Here is a 19,926-nt window from a genome sequence, read left to right as displayed (position 1 = left end):
CTGCACCTAACCATTGGGTTTTTTTGTATGGCTTTGGGAGTGGCACTTTGGCAAATGGAATGTACCATATCCTAATTGTCACTCAGTCATTGGACCAACTTTCCCCTTCCCACCAATGCCAAAGAATTAATGTAGCCCTCCCAATTGACAAGTAGGAGTTCTGCGTCAAAAAAATCTCATTTCTACTCCTTTTTTGACATTAAAGACAAAATCAATGTAAATCCCTGCCCCCTTTCCTAACCACAATCTTTGGATGTGTTGAAGCTACAACAAGAGAGGGGAAGTTGGGGAGCTATACTACTGTAAATTAAAAATAGCATTTTTAATTAAGCTACATCACTAATTTCTTTTGAACAGAAGAGGTAAAACCCTGGGATAGTTGAAAAATCCTTATGGGGAAGGGGAAAGCCTGGGTGGAAAGCCCTTAGGGGAAGCAAAACTAAATGGGTGTATAATCGTCCAAGAAAGTGTGTGAGGAAAACCCTTAGGGAAGTAATAATGAAAAGGGTAAGCATCCTTGGGAAACAGCCTGTGATAAAAATCCTGAGAGAAATATCTTTGAACGATGGTAACAGTCATTGGAAAACAGCCATTGAGAGAAAAAATGGAGGGAATCTGCCTGTGTAGAAAATCCTGTGGCAATAAACTGAGGGGAAACACTTTCAACAGGGGAAGTATACTTAGGGGGAAAAAACTGGGAGAATCATCCTTTACCATCTGTATTGTAGGTCAGTGGAGACCTAGAGCAATTTGTTTTGTTTTCCACTGAAAATGAAATCACCCATGATCTTGATTGGAGCAAGAGGATTAAGGATGCTGCCAGGAGAAAAGCTAGGTAAGTGCAATTCTGATTGCTTCTCAGGTATTGTTCTAGTCTTTCCTGCAAAGGATATTTGAGTTATTCACTATAGCACTGATCTCTGAACTGCTGTGTTATTTTCCTATACTTTACTTATCTTTTGAACCTGAGCCAAGAGCTACTTGGATAATAAAATGAAAGGACTTGATTCTTATTTACACTAAGGTCCCTGTACACAGCTCTGGCCCTAGAGTAAATGAGAACCATGCCCAAAATATGTAAACACAATTAAACACATAAATGGATTCCTCAGTTTAAAGTTTTGTTAACTGTTAATCTTAATTGTTTTTGAGATATGGACATAAAATTATTTTTTTCTTTTATGGTACCATTAACTACTACTTTTACAACTACTACCTGCTAAGTATTGAAAGTGTATTTGGCACTGTATGTGATTAAAAGATAAATACAGGCTCCTGCCCCAAGAAGGTCACAATCAAAGTAACACCAAATAAATAACCCCAAAACTGTTGAGGCCAGCCTTGTAAAAGGCTCTACTTGTAAAAGTGTATCTGTTCAGTGTCATGAATGTAGTGGTGTTCAAACACTTGTTTCTTCCTCTGCCATGTGATCAGCAGCCAGGCTGGAAAAATCACGTAAGAAAAAGGCGGCAGGGAGTGACTAGTGATATCCCTCACAGTTACGTACTCTAGCAACTAGCTGCCACTTTGCGGACTGTTGAATACAATGCCTCTTGTTGAAGCTCCTTTCTTCCTCACCTATAAAGCAAGCTGTGTCTAAAAGCCACAGGCTCAGCCTTGCGCAAGAACCATCTTTGTGAAAATGGATTTCAAATGACAAGTTTCCGTTTCACTCAGAGTATCTTGTAGAAGACTCATCTTAAACTTGCGTGAATGCTAGTCAATTATCACTAAACAGTCTTGGCCTTAAGAGTAAAATAAGTCAGTCAATACTTAGCCATGATCTTGCTGAGGATGTATTGGTTCTTTAGGTTGTTGTGATCAATATATTTGACACACTGAACATTTCAAAAATGAATCAGCAGTCTGTGTGTAGTTCTAGGCCAATAAAGGAGTTCTCTGGCTCTCCTTTTGTGTAATTCCACATTTCAGTCATCCTTCATAAATGCAACATAGCCGTTCTTTCCTTCTTTTTCTTGAAAACACTTATTTTCTTTCTTTTAAGAATTGCATCAGCTGTTAATGCATCACAAACAGAGCAGTAATTATGCAGAATTGATAAGATTTTTCTCTTTGCCTCCAGCCATCCCTCAAATATTATCCTTTTGAGACTTGTATTTCTGTATCCTTCCTACAAGTTTCTTGTATTGGCTGTTGTGTTTTACCAGTAATATTGGTAGGTTTCTTGGAGAGCTATCAAATACTTCACAGTATTTTCCATGAACATTTGCGCAAATACACAGTTCAATTAGCGCCGTTGCGTTTGTGCCCCTTTTGTGTTTCCTTTCTAAAAATACTCTAGCAAATGAGTTCACTGGAAGGAATAATCATAGAAACAGCAAATTTGAAGTGAAATTTAGATACAGTTAGAGTAATAGTCATAGAGTTTAAGAGCAGAAGGGAACACCCAGTCATCTAGTCTGACCTCCTGTATATCACAGGCCACCAACACCACACAACACACACACTAAACCCCAAAGCTGAAATTAGACTAAAATATTACAGCCCTCAGGTGACTAGACTATAATGGGCCCCAGGCAGAGACTGGGAGGGACCGAGGTTCACCAGTGCCAGATGCCCACACAATAGCAGGAAAATTATTAAGTTGGATATATCCAGATAACCCTGGCAAGTGACATTCACCCATGTGCAGCAACGGGAGGCAAGAAAATCACCAAGATCACTACCAATCTAACCTGGGGGGAAATTCCTTCCAACCCCACAAATGGCAATAAGTTAGATGCTGAGCTTGTGAGCAAGAACCAGCCAGCCAAGCATCTGAGAGAGAGAATGGTCAGTGTCACCTCAGAGCCCTGGCCGGCCCAGTCCAGTGTGCCACCTTAGCCATGGCCATTCCTGATGCTTCCAAGGAAGGAGATAAAAAAAACCCTCCACAAATACAGTGTTTGTGTGGGAAACATCCCTTCCTGACCCCTGCAGGTGAAACCCTGAAGCATGAGCTTTTGGGAACATAAGACATAAACAGGAAGTGATCCCCAGGGCTACTGAACCCTGTCCCCTACCATCACAATCAACCCCATCATACAATTGATCTCATAAATTTGTCCAACTCTCTAAAGAAATTCAATTGTTTGCCCCCGCAACTTCTTTTGAGAGGCTGTTCCAGAACTTCACCCCTCTGATGGTTAGAAATCATCTTTTAAATTCCAGCCTGAGTTTGATCATGGCCAGTTTATATCCATTTGTCCTTGTGTCAACATTGTTGGGGACACCGGGCATGGCCACTAGGTAACTCAAGGGGATGGAAGACCACGAGTGTCGATGAAGCCCCCTCGCTCTAGGCACAGATGGCCCCCCTTCCCTTTCCTGCCCAGAGACACTCACAGCGGTAATGCTGAGAAGTTTGCAACAGTGTATTGCAGGTGCAGACTGGCTGGAGCAAGATTAGGTCAAGCAGGACAGGAATGTTAGATAATGCTGAACAAACAACTCCATATATGGGGGAATAGATGATAAGAGGAAAAAGGGGAACTGGCTTGTATACTGGATTGGCTATATGGATACTCAGGGCAGCTTGCTATTGGATAAGTATGCTAAAGAATGAATGTATAAAATATGTGTAACTGCTTGCACTGGTGTGCAGGATTTGAGATTGTTGTCTCCCTGAACCGCTCGAAGCTTCAAATAAACTTTTCTACTTCTCCACCCCATTGTGATTATTGGGCGATGCACACTGGGCAATGAATCCAGCTGTGGCTTGCCTCGGGCATTTTGTGCCAGCAACAGTTTTTGGCGTTCCTGGGTGGGCGAGAGGCTACAACACAAGCCTTGCCCGGATCCCTTGCGGGGACCGGCGGGTGAGAACTCCGACCAATGCCCAGTGCACACCGATGTGATTCCCGGGGGCCTCGGAGGGGGCATAGCCCAACCAGCCCCGTAGGGCACAATGGTGCAACATGTCTGATAAATGGAGAAGTGCCACGGGCGACGGTGAAATAGGACTATATCTCTCAAGCTGGGGTATTTCCCCGAGTGCCCGACGCCTCTGCTGGGACGGGATCTGCTTTGTCGCCTAGGTGCCACCTTGCAGTTTACTCAAGATGAAATAACCCTTACCCTACCCCCCGAGAATGCATGGATCATGAACCTTACAGTTGAGCCCTCAGCTATGCAAGCCCCAGAATGGAGCCTGTGGGAAGACCGGGTATACCCTCTAGTGTGGGCAGCGGGGGTCCCAGGAAAAGCTACCCATCAAGTCCCTGTTAAGGTTCAGCTCCTGCCAGGAAAAGGCCCGGTGCGAGTTAAACAGTATCCAATTGCGAGGGAAGCCAGAGAAGGTTTACAGGACACTATAGATCGGTTCCTAACATATGGAATCCTCCGGGAATGCCAGTCAGCCTGGAACACTCCCATCCTGCCCGTACGAAAACCTGATGGCACATATCGCTTGGTACAGGATCTGAGGGTGGTTAATGAATGGGTTAAAACTCTGGACCCCCTGGTTCCAAATCCGTATACCTTACTGACTTCTGTAGGAGGCCAGTATACCCATTTTTCGGTCCTCGATTTGAAAGATGCGTTCTTCGCTATTCCCATAGATACCTCGTCCCAAGAAATCTTTTCTTTCAAGTGGGAGGACACAAAAAGGGTTAAAAAGCAGCTATGCTGGACAGTATTGGCCCAGGGATTTAAAAATTCCTCCACCCTTTTTGGCTAGGCTTTGGCCAGGGATCTGGAAGAGTGGAACAACGAGGAGGGGGCTCTTCTCCTTCAATATGTAGATGATTTGTTAATTGCTACAGTGGGCCTAACCCCATGCCTCAAAGCCACTGTGGGTCTCCTGAATTTTATTGGCCTCTGAGGATATCGGGTATCGAGAAGCAAGGCTCAAATTTCCCTCCCGATGGTACAATTCCTGGAGTTCCACATAAGGCAGGGGGAGCGTCAGCTTTCCAATGAGAGGAAGGAAGCTGTCTGCCAGGTTCCCGTTCCTATTAATCGTAAACACCTCAGAGCCTTCCTGGGCATGGCGGGGTTCTGTCGGATATGGATCCTGGAATTTGGACTGTGGGCTAGACCCCTGTATGATTGTGTAAAAGGAGTAGATCATGACCCCTTCTATTGGACCCCAGAGGCCGACAGGGCATTTAAAATCTTGAAAAGGAAGTTGATGGAAGCTCCGGCTCTGGGCCTCCTGGATCTCACTAAGCCATTTCAGTTGTATGTACATGAACGAAAGGGGGTGGGTCTAGGAGTGCTCACACAGTTGTTGGGAGCATTGAAACGTCCCGTGGCCTATTTCTCTAAGCAGCTGGACCAAGTGGCAAAGGGATGGCCAGCGTGCCTGCGAGCAGTTGCAGCCATAACTCTGACGCTGACTGAAGCTGAAAAACTAACTTTGGGAGGGACAATACAGATATATACCCCTCATATGGTCCGAGCTTTATTGGATGCAAAGGGAGGCCTTTGGCTCACCCAGGCTCGGATGGCTAAGTACCAGGCTAAACTTCTAGAGAACTCGGAAGTCACCTTACAGTCTTGCCCCTCTCTTAACCCCGCCACCCTCTTACTGGAGACTGAGGAACAGGAACATGATTGTTTAGAGACCATAGATGCCCAATACTCTAGCCGCCCGGACTTAAAAGATGTACCCCTCCTAAATGCAGATCATGAGTGATATACTGATGGTAGCAGCACTGTGATAGATGGGCAAAGGAGGGCGGGCTATGCTGTCGTAACCCTCCATGACACTGTGGAGGCCAAGGGTTTGCCCACTGGGACTTCTGCCCAGCTGGCTGAACTAGTCGCCCTGACCCGTGCGCTTGAACTGTCAAAAGGAAATTTGGTCAATGTTTTTACTGATTCAAAATATGCCTTTGGAGGGCTACATGCTCATGCTGGCTTATGGAAGCAAAGGGGAATGCTGACAGCTCAAGGCTCCCCAGTCAAGTACGGGCCCCAAATCCTCCAGGTCCTAGAAGCCGTACAACTCCCCTCGGAAGTGGCGGTGGTACACTGTAAAGCCCATTAAAGGGAAGATCAAGATGTGGCCAGGGGTAACGCCCAGGCAGATAGAGAGGCTAAGCATGCTGCCACCCTGATATCCCCTCAGACTGAGAATGCCCATATGCATGCCCTTATCCCATCTGTGGGAGAACTTCCGACCCCCCAGTACTCTGGAGAGGAGAGACAGCTAACTGACAAACTCGGTCTCCAGGAAAAGGAGGGATGGCTCCATTCCCCGGAAGGGAAGGTCCTTCTACCGAAGGGCCTGATCCAGCCAGTGTTACAGAAATTACATCAAACCACTCATGCTGGCGGGGAAGTACTTATCCAACTGATGGGAAAATACTTTATAACTTCTGGACTCCGACCCCTGGCTACCCAGGTACAGGTAGACTGCTTAGTCTGCCAAAAGAATAACCCCCAACCAGGACATCCAGGGCCACCCGCTGCTCTGGAACCCACTTCGGGCCCTGGACGGGTGTGGCAAATAGATTTTACTGAGTTTCCTCGGACCCAAGGGTACAAATATCTCCTTGTCTTAGTGGATCAATTCAGTGGATGGCCAGAAGCCTTCCCATGCCACAATTGCACAGTCATGACGGTGGCCCTTAAGTTTGTTAAGGAGGTCATTCCTCGCTTCGGACTTCCCCAGTGGATGGAATCTGATAACGGGACACACTTCACATCAAAGATTGTCCAAAGCATCTCGAATGTCCTGCAGATCCCCTGGAAACTCCATTCGCCCTGGAGACCACAAGCCAGTGGCGTAGTAGAGCATACCAATCAGACCCTTAAACAACATCTCTCAAAAGTGTGCCAGGAAGCCTCCCTGCGTTGGCCTGATGCCTTACCCCTCATCCTGCTCCACATCAGTGCTCTTCCAAAGGGTAGATTAGGGCTTAGTCCCTTTGAAATTATGTTTGGGAGGGTATGACCTATGAATGGCACAGCGGTTCTGTCAGGGGAGTGGGAGCTGGGTAATGGTTTTTGGCTCAGTATATGTGTTCCCTGTCTGCTGTTCTCTTGTCTCTTCACAGGTATACGAAAGACTCCCAGCCTCTTCCCTTGGACTCTCCTGTCCACTCCTTACAGCCCAGCGACTCTGTGCTTGTTCACACCTGGAAAGACGAGCCTCTCAAGGAAAAGTGGAAAGGACCCTACATCATCCTGCTGATCTCCCATATGGCGGCAAAGGTCGAGGGACACAAGAACTGAATCCATCACTCACATCTGAAGACAGTACCCATCCCTTCATCAGCAGAGCAGTGGACCGTCCACCCTGTTGACTCCTCATCTAGTGACGATCTTGGGCTAAAGTTACTGTTTAAGAGACACAAACAGCAGGCACCTTAGTGCCAAAATGGGCCCACTCAAAAACTTGAAACCCTGGACTGGGAGGACCCCGGTAATAATTAATCGTGTAACCCTGTTATTTTCTATGCTGTTATTTTTAAACTGTGCATATCGGGAACATAATTCCTTTGTTTTACTTGCGCACCATGTTGCTACTTTAACAAACCAAACTGATTGCTGGGTTTGTGCTCCAACTCCACTTTCCCCCAGAACAAGAGTGCCCCTTGTCATACTGCCCTTAACCCTAGCAGAATTAGCTGCCACCAAAGAGCAGGAAAGTAGAAATCGAATGGACTCACCATTCTGGGATAAGATCTCTTTGCAGCAAGCTACCTACCAGGATCAGGAGTATTCAGTTGCAGTGCTCACTGAGGGAGTGTTTTGTTTTATCCGAAACCAATCTGATCACTATAGGCATCCTGTGGGAAGGAGCTCCTGTGTTATTACACAGTGGGCTGACGGATATTGGATAAAAACTGAGAGGGGAGGTCAACAGTGTGGATGTAATGGTTCCTCCCCTTTTGGGGAAAATCTTCCACAAAAGAAGGGTCAGGAAATATAAATTGATGTTGAGTTAATATTTCCACTATAGCAGGCCAATGGTGGGTTTGCAGCGGTCCTTATGGTGAGTGCAATTTGAACGGCACAATTAAGAATACCCCACCCTTGTACCCACTCAGGAGGATGGGAAGCCCCCCTGGGGGCATATGAATTGTTTGGAAAAGCGGCCTTAAATATCCCAGGACTCCGTCTAAAAAACAGTCCTTACTGGGCCCTACAGCATCACTATTTTGTATGTGGCTGAAAAGCTTACAAAGGTATTGCCAGCCAATTGGACAGGTAGTTGTTATATAGCTTATGGAGTTCCTCATCTTTCAATAACAACCACACTGCCCAAAGGAAAGATTAGGAATACCCGAGATACCTCTGTTGAGTCACGAGAAGAGACCCTGTGGCGACTCAATGCGGCCTTGGAGGGCAATGCTAAGAATCCCCTCACAACTGAAAAGCTTACAGGGTGCTCCATACTGGGAATTGTGCCACTGATTACCGGGCCAGCCATAGCATGCATAGACTGCTATATTGTAAGGCTTCAAATGGTGCTTGAAAAAGTAGCTTAGAATTAGAGGACTCGATTCGTGATCTAGGGTCAGCAGTAGTAACATTAAATAAGGAGGTAAAGCAGCTCAGAACGTATTCCCTCCAAAACAGGCTGGCCTTGGACTACCTTTTGGCATCCCAAGGGGGTGTTTGTGCCCTTGTCGGGTCCCGATGTTGGGTATATGTAAATGACAGCAGTTATGAGATTTATGATAAGGTAGTACAGGCTGAGGCCCATGCCCGAGCCGGAGCACAGGCTGCCTACACTGCCCCTGAAAGTGATTGGTTGCAAACCTTGTTTTCAGGCTGGGGTTTGTCATCTTGGCTTGGTGGTTTACTTAGTCTGTTGTTGAAAAGTTTTCTTCCTGTTTTAATTGTACTGATGGTGTTATGTTGTGCAATATAATTTGTCAGAGCCCTTGTAAAAAACATGGTAATGCATTCCCTTCAGGGCTACCACAAAGTGCTTATGCAAAGTCCCCTTATAAAAAGATAAGAGCCCAAGTGAGAAAACTCAGAGACAAGGCTGTTGAGTATTCTCAAAGGAGGGAGTTGATGGGGACACCGGGCATGTCCACTAGGTATCTCAAGGGAATGGAAGACCACAAGTGTCGATGAAGCCCCCTCGCTCTAGGCACAGAAGGCCCCCTCTTTCCTTTTCTGCCCAGAGACACTCACAGCAGTCACGCTGAGAAGTTTGCAACAGTGTATTGCAGGCGCAAACTGGCTGGAGCAAGATTAGGTCAAGCAGGACAGGAATGTTAGATAATGCTGAACAAACAACTCCATATATGGGGGAATAGATGATAAGAGGAAAAAGGGGAACTGGCTGGTATACCGGATTGGCTATATGGATACTCAGGGCACATTGCTATTGGATAAGTATGCTAAAGAATGAATGTATAAAATACTTGTAACTGCTTGCACTGGTGTGCAGGATTTGAGATTGTTGTCTCCCTGTACCGCTTGAAGTTTCAAATAAACTTTTCTACTTCTCCACCCCATTGTGATTATTGGGCGACGCACACTGGGCAACGAATCCAGCTGTTGCTTGCCTCGGGCATTTTGTGCCAGCAACAACATTGTCCTCTGACTGAAATAGCTCTTCACCATTGCTGGTATTTACCTCCCCACTCCCAATGTACTTATAGAGCACACTCATATCCCCTTTCTGCCTTCTTTTTGCCAGACTAAACAAGCTAATGTCTTCCAGTCTCCTCTCATAAGATAGGCCCTTCATTTTCCCGATCATCCTAGGAGCTCTTCTCTGCACTTGTTCCAGTTTAAATTCATCTTTCTTCAATGTGGTTGATCTGTATTCCAAAGGAGGTCTTATCAGTGCCTTATACAATGGCATTAACACTTCTCTATCTCTACTGAAAACACCTCATACATCCTAAAATCACATTTGCCTTTTTTACAGCCATCCTGTGATTGATCCAGACACCCAGGTCTTGCTCTCTTCCTCTGTCACTTCCAACTGATAAGTCCCCAGCTTGTAGCGGAAGTTCTTATTATTAGAACCTAAAAGCATGACCTTTCATTTTGTTGTATTGAATTTCATCCCATTTCTCTCAGGCCAGTCTTCAAGGTCATTCAGATCTTTCAAGGTTATCCAGATTTTAATTAATGTAAATCAGTTACTGAACATCTAAACTACAGTATTCCCACAGAAAACCTTATTCTAAGAGTTACACTCATCCACTCAGGGAACAGAACCAATACCATGTGGTCTATATGTCCAATAAAAACTAGTCAACACAGTTTGAATATTTAAAACTCGCAATGAATTGTTTCTGAATGTTCTACAGACTCAAACATTGATCATACACAATATTTTGCAAACATCAAGCGTCAAATATGAGAAAACAAAACTAATTTCAGTCTTTCCTGATCCAAAAAAGGGGTTAAATTGATTGTCCAAATCATGGATTTTCAACCTGGGGGTCATGATTCCCTAGGGAGGGGAAGTTCTAGCAAGGAATATCTTGATACTGAAAATATTGAAAACCACTGCTTGTAGTAACCTTTATGGAATTTGGAGAGAGAGACACACAGGTTGCAGGAGGGAAGAATTTGAAAGAGGCACCAGGAAGCAACTCTATGTAGACATGGCTGTAATGCTAGCTGCAGTTGCAGCATTTCTGTAAATAGTTCTCTTAATACGGAACGAATTTAGTTTTAGAAACATGGAATCCTTGTGTTATTACTCAGCACGCTGTACATGAAACAAGGGGGCAGTGGTCCGCCAGTGAGACCTATAGCACAGAAGAGACTGTGTGAGTGAAAGGCAAACCTAGAAAGAATGCAAACCTGCACCATGGATGCCTGGGAATGCTGGATTTCTGGACAAAAAACCTTGCATAATCATGGAAGAAAGAACTGAGTCTGTATACAGAGTTTACCCTGTGGGACAAAGATGAGAAATTGAAGCTAACACTTTTCTACTGTCTCATTTATGGAAAACAGAAGAGAAGTAAGTGAGACACTGTGGCCACGAAAAATGCCTGAAAAATTGGAACAGCTGATAAAAATACTTGACGAGTTCTGTGACCCCCAGACAGAATGAAACTGTATAGGGATACTTTTTTTAAAAAAACCTGAAACCAAGAAGCAGAAGAGGGAATAGATGAGAACTCTGGTATCCACATGGGACTTTGGAGGCATTAAAGATTCCCTGATTAGAGACAGTATTATTTGTGGGAGACATGGTTCCAGTTTACCAGACACATTGTTGAGAGAAACAGACCTAACCCTAGAAAAATGGCAACAGCAAGGGCAACTGAACCTGAAAAGGATCAAAACAATGGCAGCCACCGGTTCAGAACAAAGTGCACCGGCTCAAGCTAATGGAACCCAGGAAGCAGGACAGAGACAGGCGGACCAAGAATGTTGGCATCATGGTCAGTGTATATACCGTGGAAAGAAACATAAAAATAAGAGAGAAAAATACTCAGTGCAAGGGGGTTAGAAAACAGAACCACTGTATGTCCCAATTCCACAGCTACCCCAGGAATAAAAAAGCAGCTATGCATGCTGAGGATGTAGAGACTTCCCGTGAAGAGGAAGATGTCTGCAGTGCGACTAGCAAGTCCAAAGACTCTCAGTGGACACATGCTGCAGAAGAATGCTGCCAGCCATTCAACTGCCATTTTTGCAATTATGCTGTTTTATCAATGACCAATTTGATTCCAGCTGGATTGTGGAGTGCTGCAACATAATCCCAGCAACAATGGTAAGCAGCAAAATTAGACTGGCGACATGTAACCTAGTGCTGCATACATACAGTACAACCATTCTGAGGCCAGTGGGCAAATGCAGGCTGTTGAGAGATACCAATGAAAAAGATATCTCTTGGAGTTTAGAGTGGTTGACACACAACCGTACTACCCACTTCTGAACAGCATGACAGTGCAAATCAGCGATTTGGTTGCAGTACAATGCTATAATATCCTCAACGTGAGAAAGGAGAGAGAACAGCCACTGCAGGCCCAGTCCAGCATTGCAACAGAAAAGAAGGATGTATTTCAAGGAGATGGACACTGGGAGGGCAAGCTGAAGTGTATTACGTTTTTCTATCAGGTCAATTAAAGCTTCTCAGAGCTTAAGGCTACAGTTTACTCTGTCAGTAATGCTGTTGGCCACTGTACTGCTGCTGAAAAATGAATAAAGAAATTTCCTACTCTGGACAATGCCACATACTACAGCAAATCTCTTTTTCTGTTAAGTTTTAATTTTTTTCTCACTTTGAGTCATTACACTAGCTGCAAAAGCCATCAGCACTGTTATGTAATTAAACTGCTCCTAGTCCACTTTGTCAGGCGTAAGCAGCTAATTTAACCGGTTTGTTTTCACTAAATAAAGCTAACAGGCAATCTCATGAGCATACCCAGTGTGAACTGTTTCCAGAACTTGAGCAGACTCATTGAAAGCTGACGACTTGTACAGTGAGTGCTGTGTCTTCTCTTCTGACAAACAAACTTGGAGTATTTTCTAAATGTTACAGGGGATTTTGAGTCAAGCATATCTGTTCAAGTGTGAACAATAGGGATCAGAGGAGAGTAGAATTAAAAACACAGTGAGGAGAGGAACTGAAATACAGAATTATTTTATCAAGTGTGCATGCTTCTGGATACTGGCATTACAGTTCAATTGCTTGTGAAATAAATCAATCAAGGACCTACGCAAAACTTACCAGCTGTGTACAAGGGAATTAGAAACCCAAACACAGCACTAATTCCTCTATGTTCAGGACTTTCTGAGCATAGGAGAAGAATGGATATACATACTTTTCCATACACACATTGGGAATTATTGTATTATGGTTCTTCCCTTCTGGAAATTACTCCTTTGGGGGCAGGGGAAGGCTTCTGGGATGTCACTTTTAGGTGGGGTGCTTTGCGGCTTTTCATAATGAGTGAGAGTGGATTGCGCTTTTCTTTGAAAACATGGGAAAGTATCTGGACTCTCCACAAGTTTAGTAAGGGCTTATGTCTTGTCTTGTGCCTCAGGTGCTGTGGTTCTTCTATCTAAACTGTTTAATATTGTCCCTGACTTTGGAGTGTCTGCGTGTGTAGACCCCTGACTCTCCTGCTGATGCCATAACACACACAATGATGTCCTGTGTCATGTGACTGGGTATTAAAACAGGAAACATACAGGTTATAATTTCATCAAGGGAACCAATCAGGGGCAGGGGCTGTAGAATCACAACACGGAATGTTTAGCTTTAAGTTTTAAAGCAAACAGTCTGGCAAATTCTGTTTAAACCTCAGGGAAGGCAGGAATAGCAGAGAGCTCCTTTGCAGCAGACAGCAAAGGTTTGTGACGATTTTAATTGTTCAGTTGCTGGTTCTTTCACTGAGTCACCAGACAAAGAGCCCTGTACAGCTAAGGAAGTTGGTTTATCTCTTTAATTTCCACCCTTTAATCCGTAAGTTTCCTAACCTTTTAGTTTATAGTTTACTGACGTATGTTATATTATTAGGTCAGATCCTCAACTGATGTAAATTAAAACTATGCCAATTTACACCACCTAAGAATCTGGGCCTGGGTTTTATTTTTAGTGAGTGTCTTGCTGCACATATGCCTGTAAACAAAGAAGCAGTGATAAATCTCTATATATTTAGTTAAACTTTAGTGAGATTGTTATGGTTTCTATAATCCAATATATCAGCTCCTTAACATTGTGTAATCCCCGGTAAATTTGAAGTTACCTCTAAGGGTCGAAGAGATACTGTATTATAATTGTTGGAAGCAAAATAACTTGATTTTAGTATCTTGGGGAAAGAGAAGCAAGAACTTCACAGAAGACAGCACAACATACTTCCCATTAGAATATTTAATTTCTCATAATCTCTGTAATTATTTTCCACATGTGTTTTGAGTAAACATCTCTCTCCTCAATCCCCAGAAAAGAAAATCAGGGGACTTTCTTTTTCAAAAAGCATTTGACAAAACTATGACGGATTGTGATATTGCATTTTTTCCTTCCCACAAGCAGGCTGTCTAATTCTCCAAATTGAAAAGATATTACCAATGGAGGAAGGGGAGGAACTGTCTGTCCTGTATTTACAAGGTCCAGTGGAAAGGGAATTGCTGAGGGGTGGCCACACAGGTAAGGAATACATTAAAACAAATCAGAAACCTTCCGTGACTGAAGTAAATAGCTAGAATTCCAAGAAAGTTGTAATCACATATAGTTTTGCCTTCTCTCATCTACGTGGCTCTATTGGACAATGGCAGAGAGAGAACCTTTTCTTGGCTTTCATTTGGAGTAATTTATACATTGTGATCCTGAGTTATATTGATTTTCTTCCACCTATATAAAAAAAACCCACCTGGTATAAAACAAAACAACATGGCAATTTTAAATATATCCTTTGAGAATTGGAAATGGAGAAAAACTCTTATTATTGTGCACACAGACTACCGATTATTCATAAACACATTATAATTCAGAAGTGGTTCAGCGTCCCACTTTGAGAAACAGAGAAGAAGAAGAACCCACAGGAACTCTGCCAGATGAGTGGAAGATGGAGGAAGAGTGTATCTCTCAAATGAATGGAAGAAATTAAGAGTTGTTAGGGGGTGGTTCTGTTTGGGATTTTGAAGGAAGGGAAACTCCAGGTCAGTACATTTCATATTCTCCCAGAACATACACACACGTACTGATGTGTTGAAGGGACCTCTTAATGATTGCTTCAGCCACTTGTTAAGTTTCTGCTGCCCAGCTGAAGAAAAGCTTGGGATGACTTCCCTACCTCTGTTGGAATTCACCATTCTTTTGATACTATCAAACATGCATGCCAGACATCATTTACAAAAATGTCTTCAGTAAAATTTTCCCTCCTTAAGTATGCACCAGTTTGTACCAGATGAAGAGTATTCTCAAAAACAGTTTCTTAGGTCAGGATACATTGTTTCTCCTTGCAAGGCGTTCACCTCAACTCTTCTTCTCTGAGTCTAGGAAGACTGTACTATCAATATGCTCAGTGTATTTAAAAATATAGAAACGTTTCTATCAAACTGCCCCCTCCCTTGGTTATGGTTCTGAGAAAGCGTTTTTGTTTAAATGGAAAAAACAAATAAATAGACTCCCGCCGCTCTCTCTCCTACTCTCTCGCTCTCGCACACGCATGCTCACACATACACACCCTTCTGTGAACACCACACCTGTGGCATGTGGGGTATGTCTCAAGTGGTGTAGAAATTTCTGGTTAGTGACTCTTGATAAAGTCCAACAAATCACTGTCCGCAAGCAAAATTTGACTCCACCACCAATAAACCTGTCAACGTTTTCAAAAGATAATAGGAAAATAGCGAAATGTCCACACCAGCATCCCTAAGTCCCCATCTTCTCGCCACTCTATAAGTTTTCTCCTATAACCAATTTGTGGTTTCAGTATTACAGACAGTGGCTGATTTATGACACAGCATTCACAACTCTATTTTTTTTCTCAAAAGTGCAGGGTATTAATCATGGCTGGATTCTCTTTTTGTTCCAGCTGATGATAGGATTCCGAAAGGAAGAAGGGAGAAGGATCCTCATCAGGAGTATCCTGAGGAATTGGAACCACATGGGAAGTTGCCAGGGATTGCCAAAGACAATATTTTCCACTATTCTGATCAAGCGAAAGCCTGTGAGAGTCAGCATAGACCAGAGAGCAAGCAGGAAGGATTTCTAGCGAAGAAATGGTATAAATCAACTCAATCTGAAAAAGATTTCAGCAAACCCCAAAATGTTATTGTCCACCACAAAATCAACACCAGAGGGAAACCAAACATATGTGCTGAATGTGGCAAAAGCTTCAGTCGGAGCTCTACACTCTTCCAGCATCAGAGAATCCACACGGGCGAAAAACCCTATAAGTGTCAGGACTGTGCAAAAAGCTTCTGTCAGAGCTCAACGCTCATTCAGCACCAGAGAATGCACAGAGGAGAGAAACCTTATCAGTGTCCTCACTGTGGTAAAGGTTTCCTTTGTAAATCAGGACTTACAATCCATCAGAGAATCCATACAGGCGAGAAGCCTTATGGATGCAGTGACTGTGGCAAAAGCTTCAGGACGAAGTCCCAACTAGTGTCACATCAGAGAGTCCACACCAAATAGGGCCCAGTGACAGTGCTTCCTTTGGGGTACTGCCTACTCATGCAGTTCTCTTTAGAAGCATTGTTTGGGACCGGTGGGGGTAATAGGCACTGTTGGAGGAAGTGAGTTATTGTAGGATTGATCATTTGGAGATCATAAAGAGAAGATGGGTGATGGGAAGAAGAGTAGAGAAAAAGCCTCTGTATCATCATACTCGTAGAATTTAGTTTTTAAAAAAGTTTGAGCATAATTTGGCCGAAAAAACCCACAGAGGCTGTAAAGGCAATTGAAAATAAGTTGAATTTGCTGGAGAAATAATGTATTTCTTTAAATATGGGCTGGCTTTCCAAATATCTGGATAAATGTGATTTACATGTATGTTTTAAAACGGCATTTTTTTATTCAGAGAAGTGGTAGAAATTACAAATTCAGGTTTGGCTCCCAGTTATATCTGAGCCTATACAACTTTTCAACCAGCATCTCAGAAATTCCCTTTGTTTAGGTTTAGTATCCCTTTATTCACCTCTATTTGTCAAAAATCATTAACTTCTTCTATCTAGCTTATTAGTTAATATGTGAACATATGTCTAGACAGGGAATCTGGACACTTTCAGATCTTTGCTGTCATATATATTACTGGATCTGGATGTCAAACTAACTTCTTTTCTTTCCCCTCTCTTGGGGCTTTAATCTGTCCCAGCCCACAAAGGGAATTAATAGGATGTAAGAGTTATCTCATAACTGGTTGGTGCTGTCAGAAAGGCAACAGACAGTCTCAGATGAGATGGGGCCGCTTTCCTTTCATTGACATTTGTCTTCCTTCTCTGAAAAACATTTATTTTATTTTTTTATTTTAGTGCTAGCTAAAATGGTCTTTTCTCATGTAAAGGCATAGGGTTATATAGGCTTTTGGACATTCAGGTCAGATTCCATCCTAGGCCTTCAAGCTCCACAAGATGATCAGATTCTTCTCACAATTTACTGGTACTTTTTTGGTCATACCTTGTTTTATGCTTTTTTAAAAATGTTTATCCATATGAAATATTTGTTCTCAATACCTGTTGTTATCGCATATTCTATCCTCAAATTCCAGTTTTGGTTTAGTGTTCTGCAGTGGCTCTAGTGTTCTGCAATAACTATTAAAGGAATAGAAAGATAATAGTGTTGATTTAGAATAAGAAATTTCTCCAGAATCTCTTGACAAGAGGTGAGCTTCCATTACTGAATATGTCCTGCAAGTAGAAAATTGCTTTCATATGCCTTTAGCTCAATCAGGAATGTGCCTACTGTAAGCGTGGGGGGCAGTGTCACTAAGTGCTACCCTACTATAAATAATAGAAAATAAATAAATAATAGACACACAAAAAATTGACAAGTTCCACAGAAAAGCATAAAAATAATTAGACTGGGCATATGTGTGGTTTAGCTATGGAAACTGAAGTCCATCAGCAAATGAATCCTTGTAGGGGCTTCCCAGCTTACAGCAAAAAGAGTCTGATCCAAAGCCTATTAAAGTTAGTGGTAAAATTCTCTTGATTTTAATGGGAATAGGATCTGGCCCAGAGTGCAGAATGTACAACTTCTTGCATTTTTGGCCAAGAGGTACATGTGTGCATTCAGGGCAAGTAGCTTCTAGCCCTGAAAGGTACAGGAACTTGAGCCAAGGACATTGTTCCCTAGTTTTAAACACCATTAGAAGCAGTTTTTAGAGGTTGCCAAATTTCAGTGCGTCACGGTTTATGGATGGAATTTTCAAAAAAGCCTGTGTGACTTAGGAACATAAGCCCAGCCCCATTGAGGGTCAAAATGACTTTTGTTCTTAACTCACCTAGGCACTTTTGAATATTTCACCCTGCATCATGACTGGCATTCATTTTGGGGACAATGGTGACTCTTCTTAACCTATGGCGAAGACATCACCCAAGCTAGTTTTAATATTTTATGGCAAATGGGAGGTTAAGGATCAGAATATAGGGACTTTGGTCCAGATTTTTAAGGATGCTTATGCATTGCTCTGCTCATTTTGCCAAGTCGTGGTTTCAAATGTACTTAGACACTTAAGATTTAAGGTAAACACAAAGGATGGGATTCACAAGGTACTTAGGTGCCTAACTCTCTTGAAATTAATGGGAGTTAGGTGCCCAAGTACTTTTGTGAATCCCACTCTCAGGAGCCTAAGTTTTTCTATGTGGAAATGAGACATAGGCTCCTAAATTAGTTAGATGTTGCAACGCTGAGTGAGCAACGCCTCAATACCCTTAAAAATCTGGGTCTTTGGCACCCAGAAACAGACACAATTCGGAATAATTTCTATATTAGTTTTTATAATGTCTTTGCAGATTGTGAGAAAATGGCATCTTCTGATAACATTAAGAAAACATACCAAGCTGGAGAACACTTGTACATTTTGCCATTAACACTTGAAATAATGAACCTAGCTGCTGCCACTGACACTGACAAGTGCTCTTTCATTACATTTTATTACTAATATTTGAACGAGACCAGTCCTGCTGGAAAGTTTAATCAACTCGTAAAATATATTCTGTATCTTGCAACTTTTTCATGTTTTGTTGACTTGTGATTGAAATTGCATTCCTCTGATCTAATAAAAGTCCATTAAATCTTTTTTTTACCCAAGCTGGGAGGGAAAAAAATCCTCCTACAAGCTTATGATCAGCATTATGATGCTAGTTGCAACCCTAAATATGGTGAATATTGCAGCTCACGTTTCTGCAATCTTATTATTCATTTTCTAAATTAAGGATACTGGTTTCCAGTGTTATCATTTTCAATAGCTTTTTGCATCACGGCAATGTGAATGGATACACAATGAACTGCAGAACTGACTGACAGCTATTTCAGTGTAATTTTTATGGAGGTCTTTTTAAGGCAGAAAGATGGAGTATTTTTCCATGTGTTTCTATGTCTCAAATGCATAGTGGCAAGAAGGGCTACGGAAATATTTTTGCTCCTGGTATTGCCACTTTGACTCACTTGGAAATTAATCTACAATACAAACACAAAAGGAAATGTAAGCAACAAGATGTTGGGGGAAAATTTTCAAATCTTATAAAAGATGAGCAAGGTTTCTCCATTTCTCTCTCAAAAACATTTGCATGGTCACATTTATTTCAGTGGGTGTCAGTGAACTGTTTGTGAGGTGCTGACTGCAAAATTCTCTTAGCAAGCACCCAGATGCTACAGTGATGAGTGACCTTCTAATAACCTAAATAAACAGATGAATGGATAAATCCCCAATTTCAGAGTAAGAACGGTCAATCCTTTGCACACACATAAAACCAAACCAAAATAAAATCATATATGAAGTTTGGGAAAGTTTATCTGATGACTCTAGTTGGAGGGAGATGAAGGTGCTAACACAGCCCCTGTGACAGCACGCACACCTTTACCTGTCAATTTCATTGTGCTGAAGATAACCTCGTAGTTTCTCCCATTTGTTGCCAGATCTCTTATATGTTTGGCTAATTCAGAGTCTTTCTTGTGGGGCGGTCCAGGAGCTCACTCCCTAATATCTGGGTTTTCCCTTTCAAGATAATTCAGGTAAACCTTGCACAAATATTGAAACTTTTGTATGTTATCCTGGACATAAACTCTGAATCTTTGTCTCTGTACACTTAATCAGAAATATCCAGAGCTCCAAAAAGCAGGCTCTAGGTCTATGGTTCAGTGTCCTGGATGGCTGGGACTGGGAGTGTGGAAGAAGTATAAAGAAATCACCCTTAATCCTTGGGGTTAGTCATATCACTCAATAACTAACTCACTAAGGCCCAGTTCCACAAAGGGATTTAGGCACTGTCAACAGTCAGTTTTGCAAGCTTAAGTTCTAGACACCTCGAAAATCACAGCAACAATGTTATCCACAAAGCCTTAGTTAGGAACCTAGGTTCCCTAGA

At 42.7% G+C, this 19,926-nt stretch overlaps 1 protein-coding gene across 1 annotated transcript; it reads left to right on the top strand.

Annotated features, from left to right (window-relative positions):
- The first annotated feature begins 11,450 nt into the window (after nt 1-11,450).
- On the top strand, nt 11,451-16,033 carry LOC122458484 (zinc finger protein 22-like). The gene is made up of 3 exons (XM_043507117.1): nt 11,451-11,499; nt 13,925-14,038; nt 15,429-16,033. Exons 1-3 carry the CDS (start codon nt 11,451-11,453, stop codon nt 16,031-16,033), a joined length of 768 nt encoding a protein of 255 aa, XP_043363052.1.
- Nucleotides 16,034-19,926: the final 3,893 nt, after the last annotated feature.

The sequence above is a fragment of the Dermochelys coriacea genome, chromosome 2, assembly GCF_009764565.3.
Source record: "Dermochelys coriacea isolate rDerCor1 chromosome 2, rDerCor1.pri.v4, whole genome shotgun sequence".
Classification (NCBI taxonomy): Eukaryota; Metazoa; Chordata; order Testudines; family Dermochelyidae; genus Dermochelys; species Dermochelys coriacea.
Note: the sequence above shows the minus strand (reverse complement) of the source record. Positions and strands in the feature narration are given on the sequence as shown.